The following is a 25,597-nucleotide window of genomic DNA, read 5'->3' as shown; positions in this document are numbered from 1 at the left end:
GGGCCTGGACACGCGCCGACGCGTCCAGCAGGTGGCAGCAGCGAGCGACCGCGCCCCCTGCGCAGCCACCCCGAGAGCCGGCATCATGGATGTCGAGCTCTCCTATTTCGCTTTGCTCGCCTTGGAATTCGAGACCCCAGACGAGGACCAGGATTCATGAACCGGTCGCAGGGGCCCGGGCAGGGGCCTCTGGCTCCCGACGCTGGCCGAGAGGTGGGTCCTGGGGCGGGTCGCTGCTCGCGGCGCCCGGGTGGGGACGCCCTGTCCAGCGGAGCCCGGCGCCCCGCGCGCTGCCCCCGCCCTGCCTCCCTGTGGTCCACACCCCCTTTGGGCTCCCGAGCCGCTGGGCTGCAATAGTCGGGGTGCGCGCGAGCAGGCGCTGCCAGCCCTCCTTCTGCCCGGCAGTCGGGTCCCAGGAGCGGACGGACCCGGCTCCCACGTCCTCTCTGCCTCCTCCTCCTTGCTGCTCTCACCTGCGCCTATTAGCCCCCTCGCCTTCAAGGCCAGGGGCTACAGCCCAGACTGAGAGGGGGACAGCAGAAAGAGAGCACCTGAGGATACAGAGCTGACACTGGACTGCCCTTTTCACCCCCAGGTGATGAGTGAGGTCGGAAGATCGCAAGATTTAAAAAGCATCTGGAGTCTCTGTATTGAAAGACCCAGTGCAAAGGCATCACCATGAACACGAGCAGTAAGTGGGTCCTCCTCTTCTTTGCCATGGGAACAGGGTGGGGGCGGGAGGTGCAGGAGCCGGCGCTGGGGCTGCCTGGAAGGAGGAAGAAGCCTGGCACGGGGGGACACATGGCCCCCAGACTCCTCTTTGGTCCTTTCTGTGCTCCCTCCTGGGCACAGGGATGTGGCTCCGGCTTTTCATGATGATGTGCTCATGTTTTATTGGCAGCGCCACTTGTCTGTGTGGGGAAGGCTGCTTGTCTCCTTCTAGCAATGCCTGGCAAGGCCTCGGAAGCAGTAGTGTGGCCATTGTCTGACTCGGGGGGCTCTGAGGAGACCTCTGGGCTCACAGCTGGAAAGCCAAGGAAGGCCCTGCTTGTCCTGGAGCCGGGAGGAGCAGGGAGGCTGGCCTCGGGCTGGTGGGTGGGTGAGTGGATGTGGGCAGGCCGTGGGATAGGAACGAGCAGTTTGATAAACAAATCATCAGGAAGCCACCTTTGGGTCTGGAGATTGTGAAATATCCTGCTCTTGTGTGCAGGCAGCCCCAGGGGCACAGGGCTGATTTTTTCACACACCTGCAGGCTCTTTAGCCATCATGAGAATGAGAGAAAAGAGACAAGCCCTTCGGCCAAGGTCTCTTAACATCCCAGAAGCAGCAACTGCTCTGCAGAGCCAGCACCAGACATTTTGCTGCTGGGCTGAGCCTCAGCTGCTGAGAAATGCAGTAAGAAATACGAGGCCCAATCCCTTTCTCCTCAATATAGTCCCTTTGACCATGGGCACCTGCTGAGGCGGGTGGCATGGGTGCCACCTGGAAGGAGGTCGGGGTTCAAGTCCCCCCTCCTGCCTCCCGGCCAGCTTTGCTTGTCTGGGTTATTTAGCAGCAGGCGGGGTTGTTAAACCAGAGAACCCCTAGGAACATTCACTTCCCTGGGTCTATGACTTTGCCATCTCCTCTCTGGATCCCAAATTGCTCATCTGTGAAATGAGAAGGGTTGAATTAGAGGTCCTTCTAATCTAAGAATCTGCAAGTTTCTTCTAAAAAAGCTAGAGCTGAGAAGCAGGGCCATAGAAATCAATACCTTCTGAGGCTGTGCCCAGACCAAACCCAGTTTCCTCACCCTCCCTCCATTTTAAGGCTTATGGCATGGAAGGGGGGAAAACAAAGCGAAAGCCAGGGAGATGGAAATGAAATATATTTATTTACTATGTATTTGTATGACTCATCTCTCTGCTGTCTTCCTTTGTGTATTACATAGCTATGCTAAGCAAGCGAGTGTAGCTGGACTCCCTCTGCCTCTTACAGCCCAAGAATTTTGCCTCTTGATTTTGACAATCTGGAACAGGGCCGCGGCTTCACACCAGGCTCAGGAAAAGAGCAAAAATTAGGTAGAACTGATCACCTAATGGGCCACATATTTGCATCTGTGTGCTCTCAGACAAGTAAGGATGTGAACTGCCTGTCGCTTCTCACTGTCTCTAGGGGAAAAAATTTTTTATGGGAGTCCTTTCTCACTAAACGACAGAAGAGAAAGGTGGCTCATTTATTTTTCAAGGAACTAAGAAATAAGGTAACAAGCAACAGACCCTGCCCTTTTCTCTCTTTGGAATCATAAGGAACTCTCGTCCCATTAGCAACACTGAGTATTCCTGAAAGAAGGAAACAGATTTTACTTCTTTTAAATTTTCAAATAACAACCAATAGAATTGAATACTGCAGAAGAAGAGGACTAACAAACATGCCATTCCAGCCTCATATACTTTTTCTAAGTGGGGAGAGTGTGTTTATTTTCCGGGAGTGGTGGAAAATAAACAGAGTGACTTGGACAGTCTTGGGGGCCCCTGAGGTTCCCTAAGAGGAAGTGCTTCTCTAAAGGGCTGCCTGGGGGCACACTGGAGAAACTCACGCTCAGGCTTAGAGGCTGGGCTTCATCATCATTGAGGTTCCTCCCCACCCTGGGAGCCTGCAAAAGGAGAGGGTAGAAATCACACATTGCAGGAGTGAAGGAGTGACAGGGTCATAAGGTCACAGGGACAGAACGTTGGCATGAGGTCCTTGGAGTGACCTGATGTAAGCAAAAATGCTCTCCCCTTTAGGATGTGAAATTCTTAACTCAGTCCTCATCATGCCTGAAATTGAACCTAAGAGAAACTGTTCCTCGGTTTTTCTTTCACTTCCACTTACTGAGTCCTCACTCTTTACCAGCCACTGGGCTATGCATTTCACCTGCACCATCTACCCAGGCTCTCACATCCAACCTGTGAGATGGGCATTATTGCTCCAGTTTTACAGGTGAAACCTTTTAGCTAATGTTCAATAACTTCTTCAAGTAGTGCAGGTGATTGTTGGATTTTGAAACGTACTTGGACGCATAGCATTTTCGACAGTGTGTGCCGTGCCTAACCAACAGTTCAGATGTCACCATTGAGGTGGGGGCAAAGCATGCGCTTATTATTACATTGCTAATCCCTTCATCTGGAGAAGAGGAGCCCCGGCTACAGTCTTACAGCTCATAAGAGTTGATATAGCTCGGGCCCTGCAATCAGGTGGGTCCTGCAATCAGGTGGGCCCAGGTTCTAGTTCTCCTGTTTTCACTTATTAACTGTGTGTTCCTCAGCATGGTTGTGTCATCTGCAAAATGGGAATGATGGGACCTACCTCAGAGTGGAATGGAGATAATTGTTCATGTGTCGTGTAAAGTTCAGAGAGTGGTAACCGGGACATAGCTGGCATCATGTCAGCGATGGTGGCCAGGCTGTCATTGTCACTGCAGTAGTCATTGTGGTTCTTGTCATTGTTGACTTGATGAAATTAGCGAGCAGGTCATTCAACCTCTCGGATGTCACATCTTTGTCATAAATTGAAAGGAATGTGGGAGTGTGATCTTGAGGATTAAACAGGATTGTGAGAGATTGCTTTGTAAGTATATGTAATTTTTTTTTTAATTTATTATTTATTTATTTATTATTTTTGGCTGCGCTGGGTCTTCACTGCTGTGCACGGGCTCTCTCTAGTTGTGGCGAGTGGGAGCCCCTCCTCGTTGTGGTGCACGGGCCTCTCATTGCAGTGGCTTCTCTTGTTGCAAAGCATGGGCTCTAGGTGCACGGGCTTTCAGTAGTTGTGGCTCGTGGGCTTCAGTAGTTGTGGCTCGCGGGCTCTAGAGCACAGGCTCAGTAGTTGTGGCACACGGGCTTAGTTGCTCCGTGGCATGTGGGATCTTCCCGGACCAGGGCTCGAACCTGTGTCCCTTGCATTGGCAGGCAGATTCTTAACCACTGCGCCACCAGGGAAGCCCCTGTAAATTTTTTTTTTATTAATAAGAAACACATCTCAGATGGCAAAAACAGGGGAGTGCCAAGTCAGTGACTCCTCAGAGTACATTTTAGTTTCATCAGAATTCTTTCTTCTGAATTCTAGCTGAGCTTTAGCACACCACAAAGCAGGGCTGTGAGAGAAATGGGTAATTTTGGAGATGTAGAGTGGGATGGTGGTCCAGACCTGGCAGAATGCAACAGGTGGGCTCCAGCCTTCTGAGCCAGTAAGGAAAAGGGGAGGAGGGCTCCTTGCAGAGAGAACAAGACACCAAAGGCATGAGCAGGCCACCCAGGACTAGTACTGAGATGGTACCTCCCCTGGGCCAAGGGCTTCTGGGAAAACAGAGTCATCATTTGTACCTTGGCCTCTGTGGGGTGTGTCTACTGTCCAACCTTTCCTTCCCCCTGCACACCCAACCTAATTCCAGGGATCTGTTATTTGACTCCAACCTGCTGAGGCAGCCTCCTAACTGGTCTCCCTTCACCTACTCCAGCCCCCTTCAGTCTCCTCATCCACCCTTCGCATCACACTTCGCTTAAAATGCAGATCCCATTGCTCTTAAGATGCAAGAGGAAACCCCTCAGCAAGGCCTGGAGGGTCCCCTGTGGCCCAGCCTTGCTCACAGCCCAACCTCATCCACATGTGCCTCTACAGTCTCCATGTTCCTGTCATGCTTGCCTCCTTCAATTCCCTCCTGGAAAGTTCCCTGCCACCAGCACCAGTCCCTCTGCCCGCCACCCCTGTTCACCCAGGATGGCCCCTCCTTACCTTCCCAGCCCCAGTCCAGCTCACAGTCCCTGATGACGTTCTCCTCTGTGCACCTTGGCCCTGTTCCTTCAGAGCTTTGTCTGTGTCATCACACACTCACCCCTGGGTCTCATTTTCCGGAACCTACAGAGCAAGAAAAGAGCTGACCCCAGACCCCTTGCTCTCACATAATCCCCAGAGCCATGAGGGCCTCACCACCTAATGTGCATTTTCTTAGGCAACAGTAAGTCTTTGGTTATTCCCTGTCAGTGTCTCCCATTCCCTGTTGGCCCCAGGAGTTCCCAAGACCTGGGAATCAAAGCCAGGGGAGACCGAGTTGACCCCAGAGCATCAGAGGCCCTGAGCACCAGAGTCAATTCTGTGTGTCGTAAAATGCTGTGCTTTGCTTGGGTTGGAACTCCCAGAGCCTCTGAAGCCTGTGGCTTTCCTAGGCACAGAGCCAGCACTGGCTCATCCTTGAGGTTGGAGAGCGTCCTGCATACCATGTACAGTGGTACCAAGAGCCATTCTCCCTCATTTCATTGGCTGCTTCTGATGGCCCCTTCCTTGGTTGTTATCATGGATTGACATGCCAACAACCTACTTTTTTGGAGTAGACTTTGTTTTGTTGAAGAGAGCATTAAGGGGTCATATAACCCTCACAAAGATGTCATGGGATAGCAGACAGCACACTGGGGCAGTAAAAGCCCAAGCTTTGGGGTATGGATTCCTGAGTTCAAATTTAAGATCTGTCATGTAGTCTCTCTATAATATTGGACAGGATAGATCATGTCTCAACCTGAATTTTTATCATTATAAAATGTTGACAGTAGTGCCAGTTGGGTTGTTGTGACGATTAAGTGAAATAACATGAGAAACTCAGTGGTGGTGGGTCTCAGGGAATGAAGTTGAATCTTAAGTTGAGTTGGCCATTGAGTAGAACAAAGTTCTGAAATGATGGTGTCATAAGAGCCAAACCCTCTAGTTGAAAATTAGCCTGTTTTGCTGGTATTGTGGCCAGCGCTGGGTTCTGTACATAAGAGAGCCACGGCCTTCAGGAAGCCTTCAGGAAGATGATTAACCTGGTATTGTATATGGCATGAGTCTAAAAGGGCAAGGCAGGAAGTTAGATCCTAGATGAGAGACAATTAGCCTAGTTCAGAAAAGGTCTGATGGCCAGGATTTGGGTGGCTGTAAGAATAGAAATAAGTGGAAAGATGCTTTAGAAAATAAAGTCTGCGTGGCCTTGCACCTGATCGAGTTATAGGGTGAAAGAGAAGAGGAGTCTGTCTTAGGGTCCTGGCAGGGAACAGATGTGCAATTTGAGGGGAGTTAAACAGGAGGAGTCTTTGCAAGTGTGTGAGAAGGGTGTGGAGAAACAAACAAGGAGAAGCCAGGATGGCCCAAGACTGGGAGGCTAGTAACAGCGACCCATTACCACTCTTACCACACCTGCCCCCAGACCTAAAAAGGAAAAAAAAAAAAAAAAAAAGGAAGCCAGAGACCCAGTAAGCTGTAGGGGAGGGACTGCTTGGTAGGAGCAGTGGCCTCTGGCTCCCGGAAGGCAGCCAGCTCATGGCAACACCCCAAGGAAGGAACCAGGGGAATAAATATCCTGACCTCTCTCTCCTTCCTCCCTTGGATTTCCTATGGTACCCGATCCAACCAGGAAGGAGCCAGAGGGCAAGGAAGGCTCTGGCTTGATGGGCCCACCATGGTCAGCCTCCCAGGGTAGAGAGGGAGCAGAGTGGATCTGGGGAGGCAAGGGATTTCAGCATTGAAGACACCCAGCACTAGGAGCACGATGACCTTCCTTTGCTAATGTCATTGCCCAGGTCAGGAACGCTAAGAATTCCTAGAGGAAAGGATCCATTGTAAACACAAACACAGGAGGATACTCTCTAAAGAAATTCTAAATTTGCAAAACAGATGAAATAGAGATGATTGTATACTTCATAAGAATAGAGATTTGTTTTTAAACAATGCTTCCCAAATGAATGGAGCACTTGTTGACAAATGACCACTTAAGGCTAAGGGATGGTTAGAGGAATAATATAAGGAACAAGGTTAAAACAGTCCAAAATGAGTATAACACATCTCTGCAAATCACAATGTGATTTCAAGAGTACTTGCGTTGCATAAAGGAAGTGATATCAGTTCTGAACGCCAACACTCCTATCTGGCAAAAGCTTTATCTGACTGAGATAACATCTGGTGTCCGTGAATGTCAACAACTGGCTAATACCCGGCATTAGCCAGTACCATTGTAAAGAACAGAAAACAACCAGAAGTGTGTGAGTAACTCTTACTTGTTGGGTGTTTCGCCAGTTAAATTGTTTTTAAAGGGCACAGCTGGGTTCACCTTCCAGCCCTGCCCTTTCCTTGCTGTGTGTGCTTGGGCAAGTCACTTACCTTCTCTGTACCTCTGATCCTCATCTCGAATGATAATCACAGGGGGTGTAGTAATAGTGCCTCTCTCACAAAGTTGTTATAAAGAATAAATAAGTTGAGTTGTGAATTGCTTAAAATGGTGCCTGGCATATAGCAAATGTTTATAAAACGAATAAAAATAGTGTATATTAGTTTGCCAGAGCTGCCGTAACACAAAAGTACTACAAACTGGGTGGCTTAAACGACAGAAATGTATTGTCTCACAGTTCTGGAGCTGAAAGTCCAAAATCAAAGTGTCAGCAGGGTTGGTTCCTTCTGAGGTCCATGAGGAAAGGATCTGCTCCAGGCCCCTCTCCTTGGTTGTGGGTAGCCATCTTCCCTCTGTTGTCTCTTGACATTCGTTTTCTGTCTATGCATATCTCTGTGTCCAGATTTCCCCTTTTGATAAGGACACCAGTCTTACTGGATGAGGGCCCACCCTAATGACATCATTTTAACTTGATTACCTCTGTAAAGACCACATATCCAAATAAGGTCACATTCTGCAGTACTAGGGCTTAGGACATCTCTATACAAATTTGAGGGGACACAATTAAATCCGTAACGTAGTGTTTGTTAAGTAAATGACTCCTCAAGGAAAATATTTCCCTGTGGATCAGTTTTCCTGAATACCGGCCACTCCCCAGGGCTAGTGTAGGATGCTGATAATTGGTTATCCACCTAGTCTTGATGCTTAAACCCTCATTTTACCAGCTCTGACCAGCAGAGGTGGAGCCTGCCCCTGAGAACTTGAAGGGGAGTGTTCACACATAGGGGGTGCCCAGAAAAGAGGACCGTGCTGACTCAGTGTTCCACAGTCAGTCTGTCTGCAGAAAACACACTCCCCACCTTACCCCTATTCTGGTCATTATGCACAAGTGTAGCATTTCAACAGTGAAATGGAATTTACAGTCATGGTAGTGTTTTTCAATCTGCCTACTTCCTGGGAACGTCCAGCGTGGATAATAAGAATTGGATTGTTCATTTGTTCACTCAACAGATATTTACTGACCACCAGCTCTGTGCCGAGCATGTTGCTGGAGACACAGCAGTAAATATATCAGGCATGGTCCTTGCTTTCGTGGATCATACGGGTCCGCCAAAATGGGCCAGCTGGTGGCCAGCACGATGAGACGTGTTTTATTTGCCCTACACCAGCTTTTCAGTGAGTTTGAATTATTTGCAAATACTCAGAAATCAAAACTGGGGTTTCTAGCTTCTCTTTAAAAACAGTTGAAAGACCTTGCATCCCTGCCTCTATGTTCCTACATGACAGACAACAGTAAGTAGAATTACCTGCGTTCAGGGGGGCATGTACTGGTCTCTAGAGAGCCACAGTTGCCACCACTTCCTATTACATTGCACAAGGACAGCTTAATATTCTTCTGTTACCTTGCCACTGTAGGCATTTGAATTTATTTTGAATTGAAGTATAATTGATTTACAGTATTGTGTTAGTTTCGGGTATACAGCAAAGTGATTCGTGTATATATTTTTTTCTTTTTTTTTTCCATTGTAAGTTATTATAAGATATTGAGTATGGTTCCCTGTGCTATACAGTAAATCCTTATTGTTTATCTATTGTATATATGGGCATTTGAATTTTTTAACCCTAGTCTAGTAGATGATCCATATAACATCAAACACAGATCTGAGGAAACCGCAGCATATCTGTTCATCATAGGAGACAGTCCTGTCTGGAGTTAGCAATTGATTAACAGTGCCATGCTGTAAAGTACTCTTGAAGTGAGCAAAATCCTGCTTGGTGTCCTTATTTCCCCAGCTGACCCATTCCCAGAGGGTGAGATCATATCCTGTTGGTTACAGTTGGGCAGACAATGTCCTACCCCCATCTCCTAGAGGTCAGTTTCACTTCCAGGGGAATCTGTTAGTAGGGGGTGGGACATAGACCAAAGGAAAGCAGTTCTGGATAACTGGTCCCAGCTCTGGGTACCTCTTCCAGCCAAAGGAAGGTACCCTGGGAGGCTGGACTGTTCCAGAGATTGTTGTGACATATGGGACATGCCTGTTCCAGTGGAGGACATTTAGTCAACAGCATGAGCTCTCTATCAGTAAGGTCAGTCTATATACCCACCCAGCTAAGGGATAATTACTGAAAGGTCACACATTGACCCTAAATGGCTACTCAAGACCTCTCCTCTGTTATGATGGGGGTCTCCTGCGTGAGAAAGAAAGGTGAAAAATTGGATAATGCTAACATTTCTTCACTTGAGAGCAGATTTTTCTTCATTTCTCTGGAAGAAATCAGCCTAGCAAATCATTCATAGAAGGCAAAGCACAGTGCCTAGTACATTGTCAGTGCTTAAAAGATACTTGCTGAATCAATTCATTAATTAAAAAAACCCACTCTCTTTTTCTTTATGAAGATCTCTCTTACTTTCATTTTTATGACCATTTGCTAAGTTGCCCACCTGGATATTCCAAGGCACTTCAAATTCAAACTAAAATTTAATAAACTTATTCTTTTTAAAAGAAAAAAAACCTTCTTCTGCTCTGTGGTCCCAGTTGATTGCTAGAAACTCCATCTACCCAGGAACAAAAGTTAGTAGTCAGAAAGTAGCCCCCATCTGCATTTCCCTTTCCTTCACTCTCCCGTGTTCAGTCTGTGTCCACATCTGGTCATTCCTACCTCCCAAACATGGCCTGAACTCTTCCTTCCTCAACTGCCATCACTTCCCAATGTCTGTGGCACCAGCCATTGGAGTAAATGGTTGGGGGAGAGCTGAGTTGCTCTCAGGTTCGCTTGGAGGCATCAGAGCCATGTGGGCTGCCCAACAGTGTGATTCCAGGCTGCAGGGGCAGGAGGCGGTCATAGCACTGCTCTGCAGAACCCTGATTAGGCTGTATCTGAGCAGTGCGTTCAGGGCGGAGCATGTCTAGGAACTGTGGGAGGACTTGAAACACGCTGGGGAGAGGGCCCTGAAGGAGCAGTAGGGAGTTAGCCCCACACTCTGGTTTTGTGTCCCCAAGAGAGTATGGATGATCCTTTGCTACTGGGTTGTGCTACTGGGTTGTGCCCTGCACCCCAGAAGTTGTAGCCTCTTTTCTGAGGGCACCACCATCCAGACAGAAGGTCCACACAGGCTCCACTTTGCTGTCTTATTGCCCCCTGTGCTGTGGTTACTGCTGTGTGCTCGTGCCACAGGCCCACCCCCTCTTTTGGCAGAATGCCACTCCCTACTGCATGTATCATTTCAAAAGCTTTTTCCTCGCATCTGCTTAATTTTGTGCAAAGCACAGGTCTTTCTCCATGGGCTGTTATCTCTTGTCCTCGCCAGCACCAGCAGGGCCAATGAAAGGACTGCTTTGCAATAGTCTAATGACACAGTTGATCTATTTTAAGCACCTGAAGCACACTCCACCGAGTGCCAATCTTCCCACAGCAAGCTGCTCTCAGCGTGCAGGGGCAGGGCCAGCCCGAGGTCTGTTCCTGCTTTTTGAAATCTGGAGAAAGAGCCCAGGGATCCAGACCCTGCCCATCCAAGGATGATCTAAGGCAACTGTATAATTAGATATTTTCACAGTCAGCATGAGATGTTCTACAAGGAGAATTGCCTGTGATTATAGGGCGTAGGAACCTCAGATGACCATAAATTCCTTTTTCAAAGGGCAGAGACAGAGCCTCGGCCCTCTACATGTAGGGAGAAGGGACCTGGGAGGCAGCATTTCAGAAACAAAGAGAAGCCCAAGCGCCATCAGAGATGCCTTAGCCTCACACCCATTTTCTCCTCCTCCTAATCAAGAGGCATTCTTTTCCAATTACAGCCTATTTGAGTGCAGTTGTTTACAGATAGTATTTATTTAATCCTTACAACAATCCTGCATGGCCCTTCCCTGCTCTGTATCTAAGGATGGTCCCCCTCTGTGTTGTTGGCTTTCACCATCCTTCACAGAACTCACCACAGTCGGTAATTGTTTTAGCCATTAGCTTGTTTTCTTCATTTCTGTCTCTTTTCCCTTTTGGACTATAAGCCACATCATGGCTCTGTGACAGGCCTGTTTTGTTCACTGCTGAGTCCTCCAAACTCATTACAGCACTTGGCACAAAGTGATGACTGCCAGTGACAGTTCATGTTTGTTGAGCATTAACTGTGTGCCAGGCACAGTGCTAAGCTCTTCATAGACATGAATGCACTTAACCTTCACGGAAGTCCTGTGAGGTAGATGCTAATAATATCCTCATTTTACAGAGGTGCAAACCGAGGCTCAGAAAAGAGGTTGCTGGCCCTAAGTCTCATATTTAACAAGTAATGAAGCCGTGAACGAATATGTGAATGGATGAATTTCACATGGAATATTTAATACTCCCATTTTGCATAAAAGGGAAATGAGGTTCAAAGGTCATACGAGCTGGGAGGTGGTGGGGCAGGTGTTTGAAACCATGTCGAGCTGACTCCGAGGATCTTTTCCCTCCTCCCTGCTTCCTCCTTTTCACCGTCTTTCCCCATTTTACTGTGACGAGAGTCATGGGGAGAAAGTATGGGTTAGGGTGGCTGGTCTTGTTTCCTGTTGGATGTCCCAGCACTGCTCCCCTGTTCACTAGGGCAATGACACAAATCCCTGCTCTGTGCATGGCGATGTGCCAGGCGCTGTGGGATCGGAGAGGCACAGGACAGAGAGTGTGACCTCAGGCGGCCTCCTTCCAGCATCACCCAGGGGCAGACATGAGCATGTGTGGCTAAAATATGGCGAAACCCTCTTGAGCGCTGAGAGGGAAGGACAGAGTGAAGAGGGAGACAGGCCAAATTCCCCTGGAAGACCTGGGGAGTACTTTGTGGAGAAGGTAGCACTCAGTCTAGACCTTGAGAAGTAGCTTGGAAGCGGACGAAGGGCATTCCAGATGGGCTCATCCATCCGTTCTCCCAGGCAAGCTTCTACAATTGCTTGTTATACAACTTCTGCATCCCCGGCCCCTGGCTTGTTGGGGGGAGGGCGAAATAAACAGATACAGAGAGTTTCGGGAAAGGTCAGGAAGTCCGGTTGTCTGTAATCTATGGAGTATGCGGAGGTGGCCAGTGAGGAAATAAGGCTGGGGAGCTGGGGAGGATCAGATCTCTGAGAGTTTTACACGCCAGGCTGGGGAGTATTTGTTACAGTCTGTGGCCAGTGAGGAGCCATGAGAGGTTTTGAGCTGAGCAGTGACACCCCCACCGCCGCTGCCCCCCCCCCCACCGCCCCTGCCACCGAGCTGTGCATTATTTAGGAAGATCTCCTTGGCAACACACACCTGATGGATGGGAGAGCCCAGAGGCGGTAGAGGCAGGCTAAGCACCGTGGAGCAGGTGTGAGTGGGTGAGAGGGGAAGGCGTGAGGGGCAGAGAGGACGAGCTGGCAGTGGTTCCCCCAGCCACACTCTGCATTGCTGTCAGTGTTACTGCTCTTGTCCTCGCAAGTGGACCTGTTATCTGATTCTGATTGCTGGGACTGTGCGAACTGATACTTTGAAAACTGGGTTACTGACCAAATCGAGACGCCTTAGATAGTGTATTTGATAAGCATTTGAGCTGTGGAGTCAGACTGCCTGGGTTCAAATTCCAGCTCAGCCACCGACTAGCTGTGCAGCCTTCAGTGACTTGCTTTACTCCCTACCCTCACACACAGCTTCAGGTTCCTCTCAAGAAGGGAGTAATAGGGGAGGGCTGAGTAAGGGAATGGGTGTTAGATGCTTAGCACGCATGCAATAATGATTAACAGCAGTAAAGGAGTGAAATACATTTGAATGTGTTGGGAAAACCCCCCTTCTTCTTTCTTTTTTTTTTTTAAATGGTGGTATCTTTTTTTAATACATAAATTTATTTATTTATGGTTGTGTTGGGTCTGCGTTGGGTCTTCACTGCGGTGCGCGGGCTTCTCATTGCGGTGCCTTCTCTTGTGGAGCATGGGCACTAGGCGCGCGGGCTTCAGTAGTTGTGGCACGTCACCTCAGCAGTTGTAGCGCATGGGCTCTAGAGCGCAGGCTCAGCAGTTGTGGCTCACGGGCTTAGTTGCTCCTCGGCATGTGGGATCTTCCCAGACAGGGCTCGAACCCGTGTCCTCTGCATTGGCAGGCGGATCCTTAACCACTGCCCCACTAGGGAAGTCCCGGAAAACCCCTTTCAATATACAAATTAATCAACGTATGGTATGGTTAGGACCAGTCACCTCTTGATCTTTCCATTGGAAAGGGGAGCAGAGGTATGTACTGATAACCCAGAACTTTTATTTAGCTAACATTTAAGGAGGGCTTTATTATATGTCAAACTATATTCTAAACTTTCCGTGAATTGTCTCTTTTGATCCAGGCGTGAGTCAGCAGTGAAATTAATGTTGTAGAGGACAGTCCTACTTGAATAGGGAGCATGTATTGGCAGACTTTTTCTGTAAAGGGCCAGGTTGTAAATATTTTGGGCTTTGTGGGCCATACGGTCTCTGAGGCATGAAAGCAGCCCATGACAATATGTGGTCAAATGGATGAGGTGACATCCGATCACAATTTATTTCCAAAAATAAAGGTGGAGGGGGATTTAACCTGTGGGCCAGTTTGCCGACCCTTATGCTAGATGACCTCTAAGACCTCTTCCAACATTAGAATTCCAATCTAAAATGATGATACAGAAATGCCTAATCTCTCTTATTTAGTTCATCTTTGTAACTATAAAGGAAGTTTACTTCAAATATGATAAAGATTACACTGGAAAGATAGACCCAGAAAGGACTGTAGAAGGCCTTCTCCATTCCCTGTGTGCCTTCATTTTCTGCACAGCCCATAATTCACACTCTGGTATTACATGACTCATGTGACCACTAAATGCCAGGCTGCAAAGGCTGCCCTGGGGTCTGTTGAGTAGACAGCTCTTGATATTTAGGCCAGAGGCTCTCCACTTGGGAAAAGCCATAAAAGGCAATATTCCATGCCAGTGCCTCAGTGTCCAAAGCAAAGTCTCCTCCTACTTTGCTCCCCATTCACATTTCCTATTCTAAGCCCACATTCCCTTTTAATGATGTATTGATACAATAGCCAGATTGTCTGTCCAACATGTTTTATCATCTCTCCATCTGATTCCTTGCAAGAACTTCCCCCCAACTCCATGTAGCAGTACAAATGAGCTGTCAATTATGGTGTTCTGCCCCTACCCCAGGGGGTGGCACATGACCTAGACTAGCAAGTCAGAGTACCCCATCTACCTGTGCCTCAAGGATTTGTTCATCAATGCACATTAGACCCAAGAGAGGCCAACCATAGTATTCCCTGGAATTGGATAGGGAGATACTGGGAGGAAGTATTCATTCCATTGATATTGCTGAGCTGAGGAGATGAGGCTCTGGAGGTTCTGGTGGCCATTCCTGTCCCACATGTGGGAAGAAGCTGTCTGAAAAATAGAAGACGTCATAGCTCTGACCATATAGTAAAGCCTCAGAATCCAGCCAGATCTGAAGGCAGAGGCCACCCACCCCACCCCACCCCACCCCACCCGTAGACCTCCCAGTTGCAAGAACCAACAGATTCCCTGTTTTGCTTAACCTAGTTTCAGTTGGGTTTCTGTAAATTACAATGGAAAGGATCCTAACTAAGGTACTTGTTGTTGTTGTTATTTCACCCTTTTTCCCCATTGGCAATTACCTCATATAATTACCCTCATTTATCAAAATCCTAGCCATTTTTAGGCCAGAAGCTTCCTCTCATCCACTCCTGAAGTGGTTTTATTCCCTTTTCTGAAGTCCATGACCCTTGTTTTATTTTTTTTTTTTAAAAAAATAGGATTCTTGTCTGTGTCTCTCATTTTTTTTATTTTTAGTTTTTGGCCATGCCATGTAGCATGTGGCATCTTAGTTCCCCATCCAGGGATTGAACCTGTGCCCTCTGCAGTGGAAGCATGGAGTCTTAACCACTGGACCTCCAGTCCTGTTTTAAAACATTCTTATGGTTATGGGTCATTTGCTGTAACTCAACATGGTTTATTCATGTGCATTTCCTAGCACCCCTCTTAGATTATAAGCTCCTTGAGGACAGGAGCCATGTGTCCACAGGGAATAGTGCATTTGCTCCACAACTGCAAGCAACAGACCACTGGGGAGTCAGAGCGTTACTGCTGGAACTTATAAATCCATGTGTGCACCAAGCCACAAATGCATAATATTCTGTCAAATGCACATGTATAAGAAAAATCAATATGGCAAAATAACTATTACTTTAAAATAATGCTAAGGTAGTGAGGCTAACTAATATATACATTTTTTTTTTTTTTTTGGCTGCGTCGGGTCTTTTAATTGCAGCATGCAGGATCTTCCTCGCAACGTGGGGGCTCTTCGCTGTGGCACGCAGGCTTCTCTCTAGTTGTGGCGCATGGGTTTTCTCTCTCTAGTTTAGGCGCATGGGCTCAGTAGTTGCGGCGCACGGGCTTAGTTGCCCCACAGCATGTGGGATCTTAGTTCCCCGACCAGGAATCGAACCTGCTTCCCCTGCATTGCAGGACAGATTCTTTACCACTGGACCACCAGGGAAGTCCCTAACTAATATTTTTGATGATAAAAAGAAGTCCTCAAATGATCTGAATGTGGTTACATGGAGGAAACAAATGTAAAATTCTTGAACTTTACACTTAAGATTTATATACTTTATGCAAGTTATGCCACAATAAAAAGTAAAAAAACAGGGATGTCCCCGGCGGTCCAGTGGTTAAGACTTTGCCTTCCAATGCAGGGAGTGTGGGTTTGATCCCTGGTAGGGGAGCTAAGATCCCACATGCCTCGTGGCCAAAAAACCAAAACATAAAACAGAAGCAATATTATAACAAATTCAATAAAGACCTTTTTTAAAAAGTAAAAAATAAGATAAAAATAAAGGCATCCTTATACTTGACAAGCCTGTTCATCACTAGTCAATACACAAAACTTAATTTGAGATAGACCATAGACCTTCATAAACTAAAAGTTAAAACTATACAGCTTCTAGAAGAGAATATAGGAGAATATCTTATGACTTTGAGGTAGGCAATGACTTCTTAGAACACTAAGAACAGCAAAAATGGGCAAGAAATTGTAGCAGACACTTACAAACGGATGCTCAGCATCGTTAGTCATCAGAGAAAAGCAAATTAAAGCCACCTCTTTCCACCCGCCGAAAGGGCTTAAATTCCTCATACATTATTGGTAGGAATGTAAAATGGTACAACTTCGGAAAACTGTTAGGCAGTTTCAAAAAAACTCAACACACACCTAATTAAGATCCAGCAACTCCATTCCTAGGTATTTATCTGCGAGAGATGAAAACATAAATCTGCAAAAAGATTTGTGCAGGAATGTTCCTGGAAGCTTAATTCATGATATCCCAAAGCTGGGAACAACCCAAATGTTCATTTATGGACAAATGGATAAGCATGCCACTCAGCAAAAAACAAACCAACTATTGATACATGCCACAGCATGAATGAAGCTCAAAAGCATGCTGAGTAAAAGAAGCCAGACAAAAAAGAGCACATACTGTATGATTCCATTATCAGAAGGTCAAGAACAGGCAGAACTAATCTATATGGGTGGAAATCATAACAGAGTTTGCCTCCGGTTGGGGGATGGAATGATTGATTGCAAAAGGTTATAGCAGATTATCTCCATATTATGGAAATGTGCCCTGTCTTGGCTGAGATGTTGTCTACATTTATATATTTGTCAAAACTTTTTGTATTTAAGAGTTATATATTTAATTACTTGTAAATTATACCCAATTATATATATATGAAACCTTTTTAAAGATTCCTAGGCTTAGATACAGAAGAACTGACTCCTAATCTCAGCTCTCCTACTAGCTCTGTGACATCTGCTAATATCCTCATCAGTTCAGTGGGTCTATCCTATTATCTTTGCTTACCTCAAAGGACTATTTCAACTATTATCACACCTGGGAAAGTGCTTGGTGAACTTCCAGGCATTGTACCTTTCAAGAGCTTCCTCTTTAACCGATTTTGTGCAGGTCTCTTCCTGGCCCTAATGTTCCAGCTACACTGGCCTCCTTGAACTCACCAGGTACTTTCCAGCCTTAGGACCCTTGTATATGCTATTTCTCCACCTGCATTGTTCTGGCCCCTGGTCTTCCATGGCTGGATTCCTTGCCTCCTTGCAGTCTCAGCTGAAATAGTTTACCTTCAAATTGTCTCTCCCCAAGCCTTATTCATTTCCTTCTTTCTTGTCACACTTTGTAATTATCTGTTGCTTACTGTGTATCTTTCCTGTGGAATTGTAAAGCCCCAAAGGAGAAGAAACATGCTTGTTTTATTCACCAGCGTAAATTCCCCAGTTGTTGGCACATAGAAATTACCCAGTAAATATTGCCCAATAACTAACTACACCAATGAAGATGGTATTAACATTAGCAAATGAACTTTGTAATCTGTTTGTGCTGACTCAGGACTTTCTGCTTGGAGCAAGGTCTTCCCTGGGGCTTGGTGGGTGTCAGGAAAGTGACAGCAGGATAATGCTAGTATCACTGTAGCACGCTCACCAAGGAAGGGCTTTTTGCGTCAGGGGACTCAAGGAAACCTTATCCTTAGGAAGGCTAGGACACTTTCTATTTATGGGTCTGCTTTGTGGTCCCTCTGCTGGGCTGTGACCTGGGGGTTCTGCATTTATCTCCAGGTTGAGAAGAGTCTGAAGCACAAGCAGGTTAACTATCTATCATGTAGCCATTGTCCTCCATCTCCAGGGCCCTATGCATCCCATGCCCAGCCCAGGGCCCAAGAGCAGGTGGAATGAATGCCTGTGTCCGCATCCATCCTCTTCTTTGGCACTTTTCAGACCTCTGGTCCATCATGTGGCCTTTTAGCCCTACTTGCTTTCCTCTCTCTCCTTCTAATAATCAAATCACCTTTTGGGGGGTTTCTGGATGTGAAAGCCATTGCCCTCATTGAGGCTGTTTCTTTCCTGAGAGTCAGCCCCAAGTCCAGGGCACCTGGGCATCACCCTCAGCTGATCTGCCCATGGGAGCTCTCTGAAACCCTCTGTTTTACCACTGGAATGTTTGCTGACCTGGATTATTTTGGCTTTTGCGACATCATTCTGTGCTATGGAGAAATGCTTGTTAGCCAGTAGCAAAGTCCACTTGAGGGTATGAACTTAAGAGAATGCTCTGGTGAAAATCTAAGGGGCTTTGAAATAGGAGAGAAGTCTACCCCTTCCTCCCACCCACTTCCTCCATAGCCAAAATTCTGCCTTGCTGTCTCCCTTGCAATCTGTATTCTTTTCACCAGATAATATCAATAAGCCTTTTATGTGAGTGGGATTTGGGGCTTCTCTGTTTCTCATCTGAAAATCTATCCTGTGCCAGTGAGTTTGGGCCTCTGGCCCACATGTTAATTATTGTACCAGGGTTCCTAGAGTTGACTGGGGACAGAATGCCTCTTTGGCTAGAAGAGAGGTATTCTGGTAGATTTTTTTTTTTTGAGGCATTAATCTAGTTTAGAGTGAAAATGCATGTATTCTCCATTGATGTTTGTTCCTTCTTGTTTGAGCTCCACACTTAGCTGGGGTTTGGGAATCAAATACTGGTGAATCTCTGGGGATTTCTTGAACTTACATTGGCAATAGTCATTTTTTGCTGCCATTAGTGTCAAGAAATTTAAAAAAAACCCAGTATTTTAGGATGCAGAATGGTGAAAAGGGAGTCCAGTGGTGTGTATCTGTGCATGCGTGTCTGCAAGTGTAGAAAAGAAAACTCGCTGAACTAGCTGTCCAAAGGCCTGGGTTGGAGTCTGGGACAATCTCAATTCCCTGAGCCTCAGTTTGCTCATCTATAAAATAGGTGGAGTGATTTTGCCTCACTTGACTCATGTTTTGTGATAATCAAATAAGGCAGTGAATGAGAAGACCTTTGCGTTACCTTCTGTTTTGCTAGGTATTAAATAGATGCCTTCTCCCTTGGCTGTTCTTTGAAAGAGAAGCCAGCAAATATTTGAATTGTTTTTTCTTATAACTTTTGATTGTTGGCTATGTTTCTTTTAGTCATTAAAATTTAATACAGTTGTGCACAGAAATTGAGCAGAAGGCAAATCCAGCTTTATTTGGGTTATAGGTAAATGGGGCAAGGTAAAAAGTGTCCGTTCACTGTGAGTCTAATGTCCTTGTGTACAACTGTCCTCATTTCAAATATTCCATCCTGTCGTTAGGCCATGCATCCAACCATGCGTTTCAGTATCTCATTCAGAAAGTGTGGTCTCTATAATTAAATGACGATAAAAAGAGACACAGGACAGTGACCATAGGATAGAAGCTTTGCTCTTCTCTTTGTGTCTGGAAGGGCAGTGAGCAAGCCAGACCAGAAAGAAAGAACCCTTTCATCATGCCCATCAGAGCAGGTGACTGCTCTGTTTTGGCCGACAGGCCCAGAATGTCACCCTTCAGCTCCTTTTACAATTCCCAGATGAATGGTGCCCGTCACAGGATTCGCCCATGCCTAGTTTGGGAAGGACACCCTTGTAAATCTCGGTATGCCTCACTGTTTACTACTCCCCTCACTCAACACTGAAAATCTTTTAACAGTTTTCAGCTGTTTTTTTAAATTGAATTATAGTTGATTTACAATACTGTGTTAATATCAGGTGTACACCAAAGGTATATATATATTTTTTCAGATTATTTTTCATTATAGGTTATTACAAGATATTGAATATAGTTCCCTGGGCTATACAGTAAATCCTTGTTGCTTCTGTATAGCCCAGGGAACAGTATTTTATGTATAGTATCTGTTTGTATCTGTGAATCCCATACTCCTAATTTATCCCTTCCACTCACCCCCCATCCCTCTCCCCTTTGGTGACCATAAATTTGTTTTCTATGTCTGTGAGTCTGTTTCTGTTTTGTATATAGATTCATTTGTATTAGTTTTTAGATTCCACATGTAAGCGATATCATGTAATTTTTGTCTTTCTCTGTCTGACGTCACTTAGTATGATATTCTTTAGGTTCGTCCATGTTGCTGCAAATGGCAATATTTCATTCCTTTTTTGTGGATGAGTGACATTCCGTTGTATATATATATACACACACCACATCTTCTTAAGCCAATTTCTGTTGATGGGCACTTGGGTTGTTTCCATGTCTTGGGTATTGTAAATAGTGCTTTTAGGCTGTTCTTTAGACAGTTTCTACCAGTGACCAGCCTGACAGAGGCAGTGGGGCAAGAGCAGTAAGAACTGAAAGCCGTCTGCCTCAAGATGCATCTTTCAGGACCTATAACACATCCGCATGTGGAAGCACCTCTGTCATGTCTGTTTTGGAGTGGGAGTCTCCCAGTGTTGAGATGGAGGAGGGTGTATTAGAAGGAAAAGAAAGAAAACCAGGTGACTGTCACCTACTGCCGGAGGGGAGGAGGGTCTGCAAAGAGATGGGGGAGGCTGGCAGGGACCAGGCCATGCAGGCCCTTGTCGACCATGGCAAGGAGTCTGGCTTTATCCCAAGGGCAAAGTGAAGCCATTAAATGGTGTTAAATGCCACTGAAGTGGTGAGCACTTCAGCACTTCAGGGGTAAGCATCATCGGATTTGCGTTTTGAAAGTATCACTCTGGCGACTGTGTGGAGAAATGAGTGGGGAAAGGAGGCCAGTTAGGACCTGAGGGGATTCTCCAGGCTGGAGATAATAGGGCCAAAACTAGGGGTAGATGGACAGGGCACCTTCTACTCCTGGGGCATTGCATGGTCTTGATTCCCTGGCAGCTTTTATACCCTTTATGCTATTTAAAATAATGATTTGGAGTCTATATTAGTTTTCTCGAGCTGCCATAACAGTCTGTCCCACATGAGTGGCTTAAGCAACAGAAATTTATGTAATGATAGTTCTGGAGACTAGAAGTCTGAGATCTAGGTGTCAGCAGGGTTGGTTTCTTCTGAGACATCTCTCCTTGGCTTGTAGATGGCTGGCTTCTCCCTGTGTCTTCACATGGTCTTCCCTCTGTGTGTGTCTGTATCCTCATCTTCTCTTATTTTTTTTTCTCTTTTAATGACAACTTTATTGAGATACGATTCACATAACGTAAAAGTCATCCTTTTAAAATAAACAATTCAATGGTTTTTAGTATATTCACAGAGTTGTGCAACCTCATCTTCCCTTCTTATGAGGACACTAGTCGTATTGGATTAGAGCTCACCCTAATGACCTCATTTTACTTTAATAACCTCTTTAAAGACCCTGCCTCCAAATACAGTCTGATTCCCAGCATACATTTTATTCTTGGTTTTTCTATAAAGGGTATTTAGAGAACCTTTAGCATTTCTATTTTTTAAAAATATTTATTTACTTATTTGGCCATGTTGGGTCTTAGTTGTGGCATGTGGGATCTTTGTTTTGGCATGCAGGCTTTCTGGTTGTGCTGTGCAGGCTAGTTGTGGAGTGCGGGCTCAGTAGTTGCGGCACGGGCTTAGTTGCCCCTCGGCATGTGGGATCTTAGCTCCCCAACCAGGGATCGAACCCACATCCCCTGCATTGGGAGGCGGATTCTTAACCTCTGGACCACCAGGGAAGTCCCATTCAGCATTTCTATTATTCGACATCGTTCACCCCACCTTAGACACACACACACCTAGAACTGCAATATGTATAGGAAAAGTTGCATAACCATTTAATGGATTTCATTTGGGTTTTGGTCTTACACCAGAATATTGAACTTGACAGTGTTGTGAATTCTATTACAGCGTGGTTTAGCCACAGAAATTTCCTTTACTGGTTACTGGTTACTGCTTGGGAACAAGTCTGCTGCATTTGTCTTCCTTGTGGGCTCCAGAAATTCCTGTTGTAGGAAACAGCTGTCAGGTTCATCCTAGCCAAAAACTTAACACCTCAACTCATCCCATGGGTGTGTCTAAATGTTTGTGGCATGCCCACAGAATACTTCAGGGTTTATGAACATCAACAGCATCCCTCCTCAAGTAATGTACGATCTGCTAGGGAAATAAGGCAAGCACAAAAGTAACAGTATTATAGGGTAGACTGTGCTTTAGGTGAATGGTTCTCAAAATGTAGTCACCAAACCAGCAGCATGAGCAATCACTCGGGAACTTGTTGGAGATGCAAATTCTCAGCCCCTGCCCTGGCTCTCCTGAATCAGAAACCCTGGTGGTGGGGTCCAGCAATCTGTGTTTTGACAAGACATCCAGGGATTCTGATGCGTGCTCAAGTTTGAGAACCACTGCTTAGTCATAAGAAGTACATGCCATGAGGTTTTAAATAAGAGAGCTCATGTTGGGAGGGAGGATGAGGGGAGAATCTGGAAATCTTCCCAAAAGTATGTTGCATATGAGATAGACCTTGAGGAGTGGGCTGGATTTTGATATTTATATGTAGTTGAACGTATTTACTACAGTTGCCATCTGTGTGTTTATATATTTCTTTTACAAAAGTAATTAACAGCCTGGACTCTAACTTGAAAGATCTGCTAGCTGTCCCTTACGTGCATTTTAACTGGCTCACTATGAATTGAGGCTTCCACCAACATATGTTCAGTTATACAACTGGTAATTATGATTGGAGACATTTTGTTGGAGGAAACTTTCCATTCCAAACATAGCTTGACTTAAGAGTCTACCTTTAAATCTTTAAGGCAAACTCAGGCCAAAGCATCCTTGAATCTCATGGTAAGTAGGGATCTTTAAGATCATCTAGTCTAATAACCCAGCCAAATAACCCATGAGCTGGCCTTGAAATATGGGTGGCATCAGGACATTCAGCACAGACACACACTTATTCTACTAGCCCATTGAATGATCCTATAGCAGGGGTCGGCAAACTATGGCTCAAAGGTCAATTCTGGCCCGCTGCCTATCTTTGTAAATAAAGTTTTATTGAAACACAGCCATGCCCATTCATTTACATATTGTCTAAGGCTGCTTTTATACTATCGTAGTGCAAAATTTTAATCCCTCCTTAAGACTTTATTTGTAAGAAGTCTTAGATCGCAAGTGACTAAAACCCAGATCAAACTAGCTCCAGTGGCTCCTGGGCCTTTGAATTCAAGGGAAGGTCTGGGTGGAATAGCTGCTCTTGGGATCCAAGTGGACTGTCTTCTCTAGTCCACGCTGCCCTGGTCATGTCTACCGCACAGCTTGCTGCTGAGCTCTCTCCCTGCTCACTCGGCCTAGTTAGTTCTTCCGCCTTCACCGCCCATTTCCATTTCATTCCACCCACTCTGCTGAGTTCAGGTCTCTTTTCTGGTGCAGTGGATCCTGCCGCCATAGCATTGAGCACTAGACTTGGCAGCAGAAGTCCTGTGTTCTGGTCCTGACTGTGCTATTCAATACAAAAACGTGAAATAAGATGTCAAGACACACTGAAAATCAAAAAGCCCTCAATAAATTATAAGGAATTTCTTTTATTCTCTTAGTATCAAAGCATTTTTAAGCTGACAGAAGCACTAAAGTTTGTCTTATCCCGGTGGCCTGGGTGACAAAATGATCCATACATGTGTTTTACTTGACTCACATACTGTTCTTCTTTATTTTTTCTTTTCCAATATTTGAGCCAAGCTATAAAAAATGAGAGATTTTAGTTTAAAATCTAGATTTCTGGTTCCCCTGAGCTCATGTCCCCACATGGCAGGAGTCAGTCAAAATCGAGTAGGAACCATGCCTCTTTGGCCACCTCTCCCCCTCCCTTCATCATACTCCAGTCCGCTCACTCATTTATATGACCTCCTACCCACTGAAGCTCCCTAATTTAATACGGTTATTCATCTGATTCTCAAAGATCTGATTCCTATCTGTAAAGCCACAGCCTCAGCCAGCTTCCACATGTAGGAGGCTCACTATCTAGAAAAGCAGCTCATTTCATCTCTGAGCAGCTCTGACTGTTGGGTAAGTTTTCCCTCCTCAGCATCCCAAAATAGGTTGGGATGACTTGCCCTAAGTCTCCCAGTGTGTTAGAGGATTAGAAGCACAGGTCTCAGGATGGCTCACTAAGCTAATGGTCTTTCTATCCCACCTCATGGAGGTGTGTTCTTTCTCACCTTCCTTACCCACTCACTAACCCCCAGTCCATTTTAGGGGTGGAGTGGTACAAACAAAACTGTCATTCAACATCAAGTTAATTTTTGACTGAAACATTTGACTTTATAAATATTCTAAAGAACAGGAGTTGGCAAACTTTTCCTGGAAAGGGCCAGATAGTGAGGATCTTAGGCTTTGTATGTCCTTCGGGCTCTATTGTAACTATCAGTTCTGCCATCTTAGTGCGAAAGTAGCCATAGACAATACATACGTGAATGGACATGGCTGTGTTCGAATAAAACTTTATTTACAAAGACAAGCAGAGGACCAGAATTGATTCTTTAGCCATAGTTTGTCCACTGTAGCTGTAGAGGTGTGTGCCTCTGCTGGTGTCCTGATACCTCCCATCTTGTAAGGGCCAACTCAGATGTGCCATTTCCAAGTAGCTTGCCCTGATTCCTCTGCAGGAAGTTATCTCTATAGCATTAGGATTCCTACAGTACAGTAGTTTTCACACATGTTTCAGGGACCCCTGAGAGTCCTGGGGGCCCTCTGAGTGGTCCACAGGATCAACATCATTTTTGTAACAATTCTAAGAAGTGTTTTGCCTTTTTCACTCTCAGTCTCTCATGAGGGTACAGTTGAGTTTTCCAGAGGTGATGTATGATGTAGTCACCACTGACAGTTAATGGAATGTATGCTTCTGTTTTTTTGTTTTTAAAAAATTCTCAGATATGACTCTAATATGATAAATATCAATAGATGTAAATCACCTAAACAAAAGCTCTTTGAGGTTCACAATAATATTTTCGGTGTGTATAGGAGCCCTGACACCAAAAAGTTTCCGACCTGCTGCCATTGTGATTTACTACAAAACAGTTATCTTGAAATATGGATTATTCAGGTAGTCCTTACAGGAATGTAATTTTCTAGTAGGCAGGACCTATACTAACCATTGTGTTTCATGATTGCATATGAATTTGCACAGAGTAAGTTCATTTGTTTTAAAGGTGTTTATTGTAAATCTGCCGTGTGCCAGATATTGTGCTTGGCATTAGGACTAGAGAAGTGGGCTCAGTAAACACCATCCCTGCCTTCATCAAGCTTAGAGTCTAATGGAGGAAACAGAGATTAAGCAAATAATCACAACTAATTATATCAGTACATACTGAAAAAATGCAGTCAAGGGAGAGTACCCAGGACTGTGAGAACCAATAACAGTAGGGTTTGTACTGTTAAGGCAATCAGTGAAGGGCTTTGACCTGAGATCTGTGGGATGTAGGGGATCCATCTAAAGCAGGATTTCTCAACCTTGACACTATCTTGAACCAGATAGTTCCTTGTTGGGATGGGGAGGAGCTATATTGTACGTTATAAGATACTTAGCAGTATCCCTGGTCTCTACCAACTAGATGCCAGTAATACACACACACACACACACACACACACACACACACACACACACACACA

At 45.6% G+C, this 25,597-nt stretch overlaps 1 protein-coding gene across 5 annotated transcripts in view; it reads left to right on the top strand.

Moving 5' to 3' along the window:
- Positions 1–6: 6 nt before the first annotated feature.
- The window catches only part of ABLIM3 (actin binding LIM protein family member 3), a 143,363-nt gene continuing 117,772 nt past the window's right edge, over positions 7–25,597 (top strand). For 2 of the 5 annotated variants that reach the window (XM_027081636.1, XM_027081637.1), the window contains exons 1-2: positions 7–213; positions 596–691. In XM_027081636.1, the coding sequence (XP_026937437.1) occupies positions 679–691 (13 nt within the window). In that variant the 5' untranslated portion in view covers positions 7–213; positions 596–678. The remainder of the gene's footprint in view (positions 214–595; positions 692–25,597) is intronic. The other 3 variants (XM_027081638.1, XM_027081635.1, XM_027081634.1) reach the window with 3 other exon arrangements.

This window comes from Aethalodelphis obliquidens, unplaced genomic scaffold (assembly GCF_003676395.1).
Source record: "Aethalodelphis obliquidens isolate GAN/ISIS:26980383/991018 unplaced genomic scaffold, ASM367639v1 scaffold45, whole genome shotgun sequence".
Classification (NCBI taxonomy): domain Eukaryota; kingdom Metazoa; phylum Chordata; class Mammalia; order Artiodactyla; family Delphinidae; genus Aethalodelphis; species Aethalodelphis obliquidens.
The sequence above is the reverse complement of the archived record's forward strand: the minus strand, read 5'-3'. Positions and strand labels throughout refer to the sequence as shown.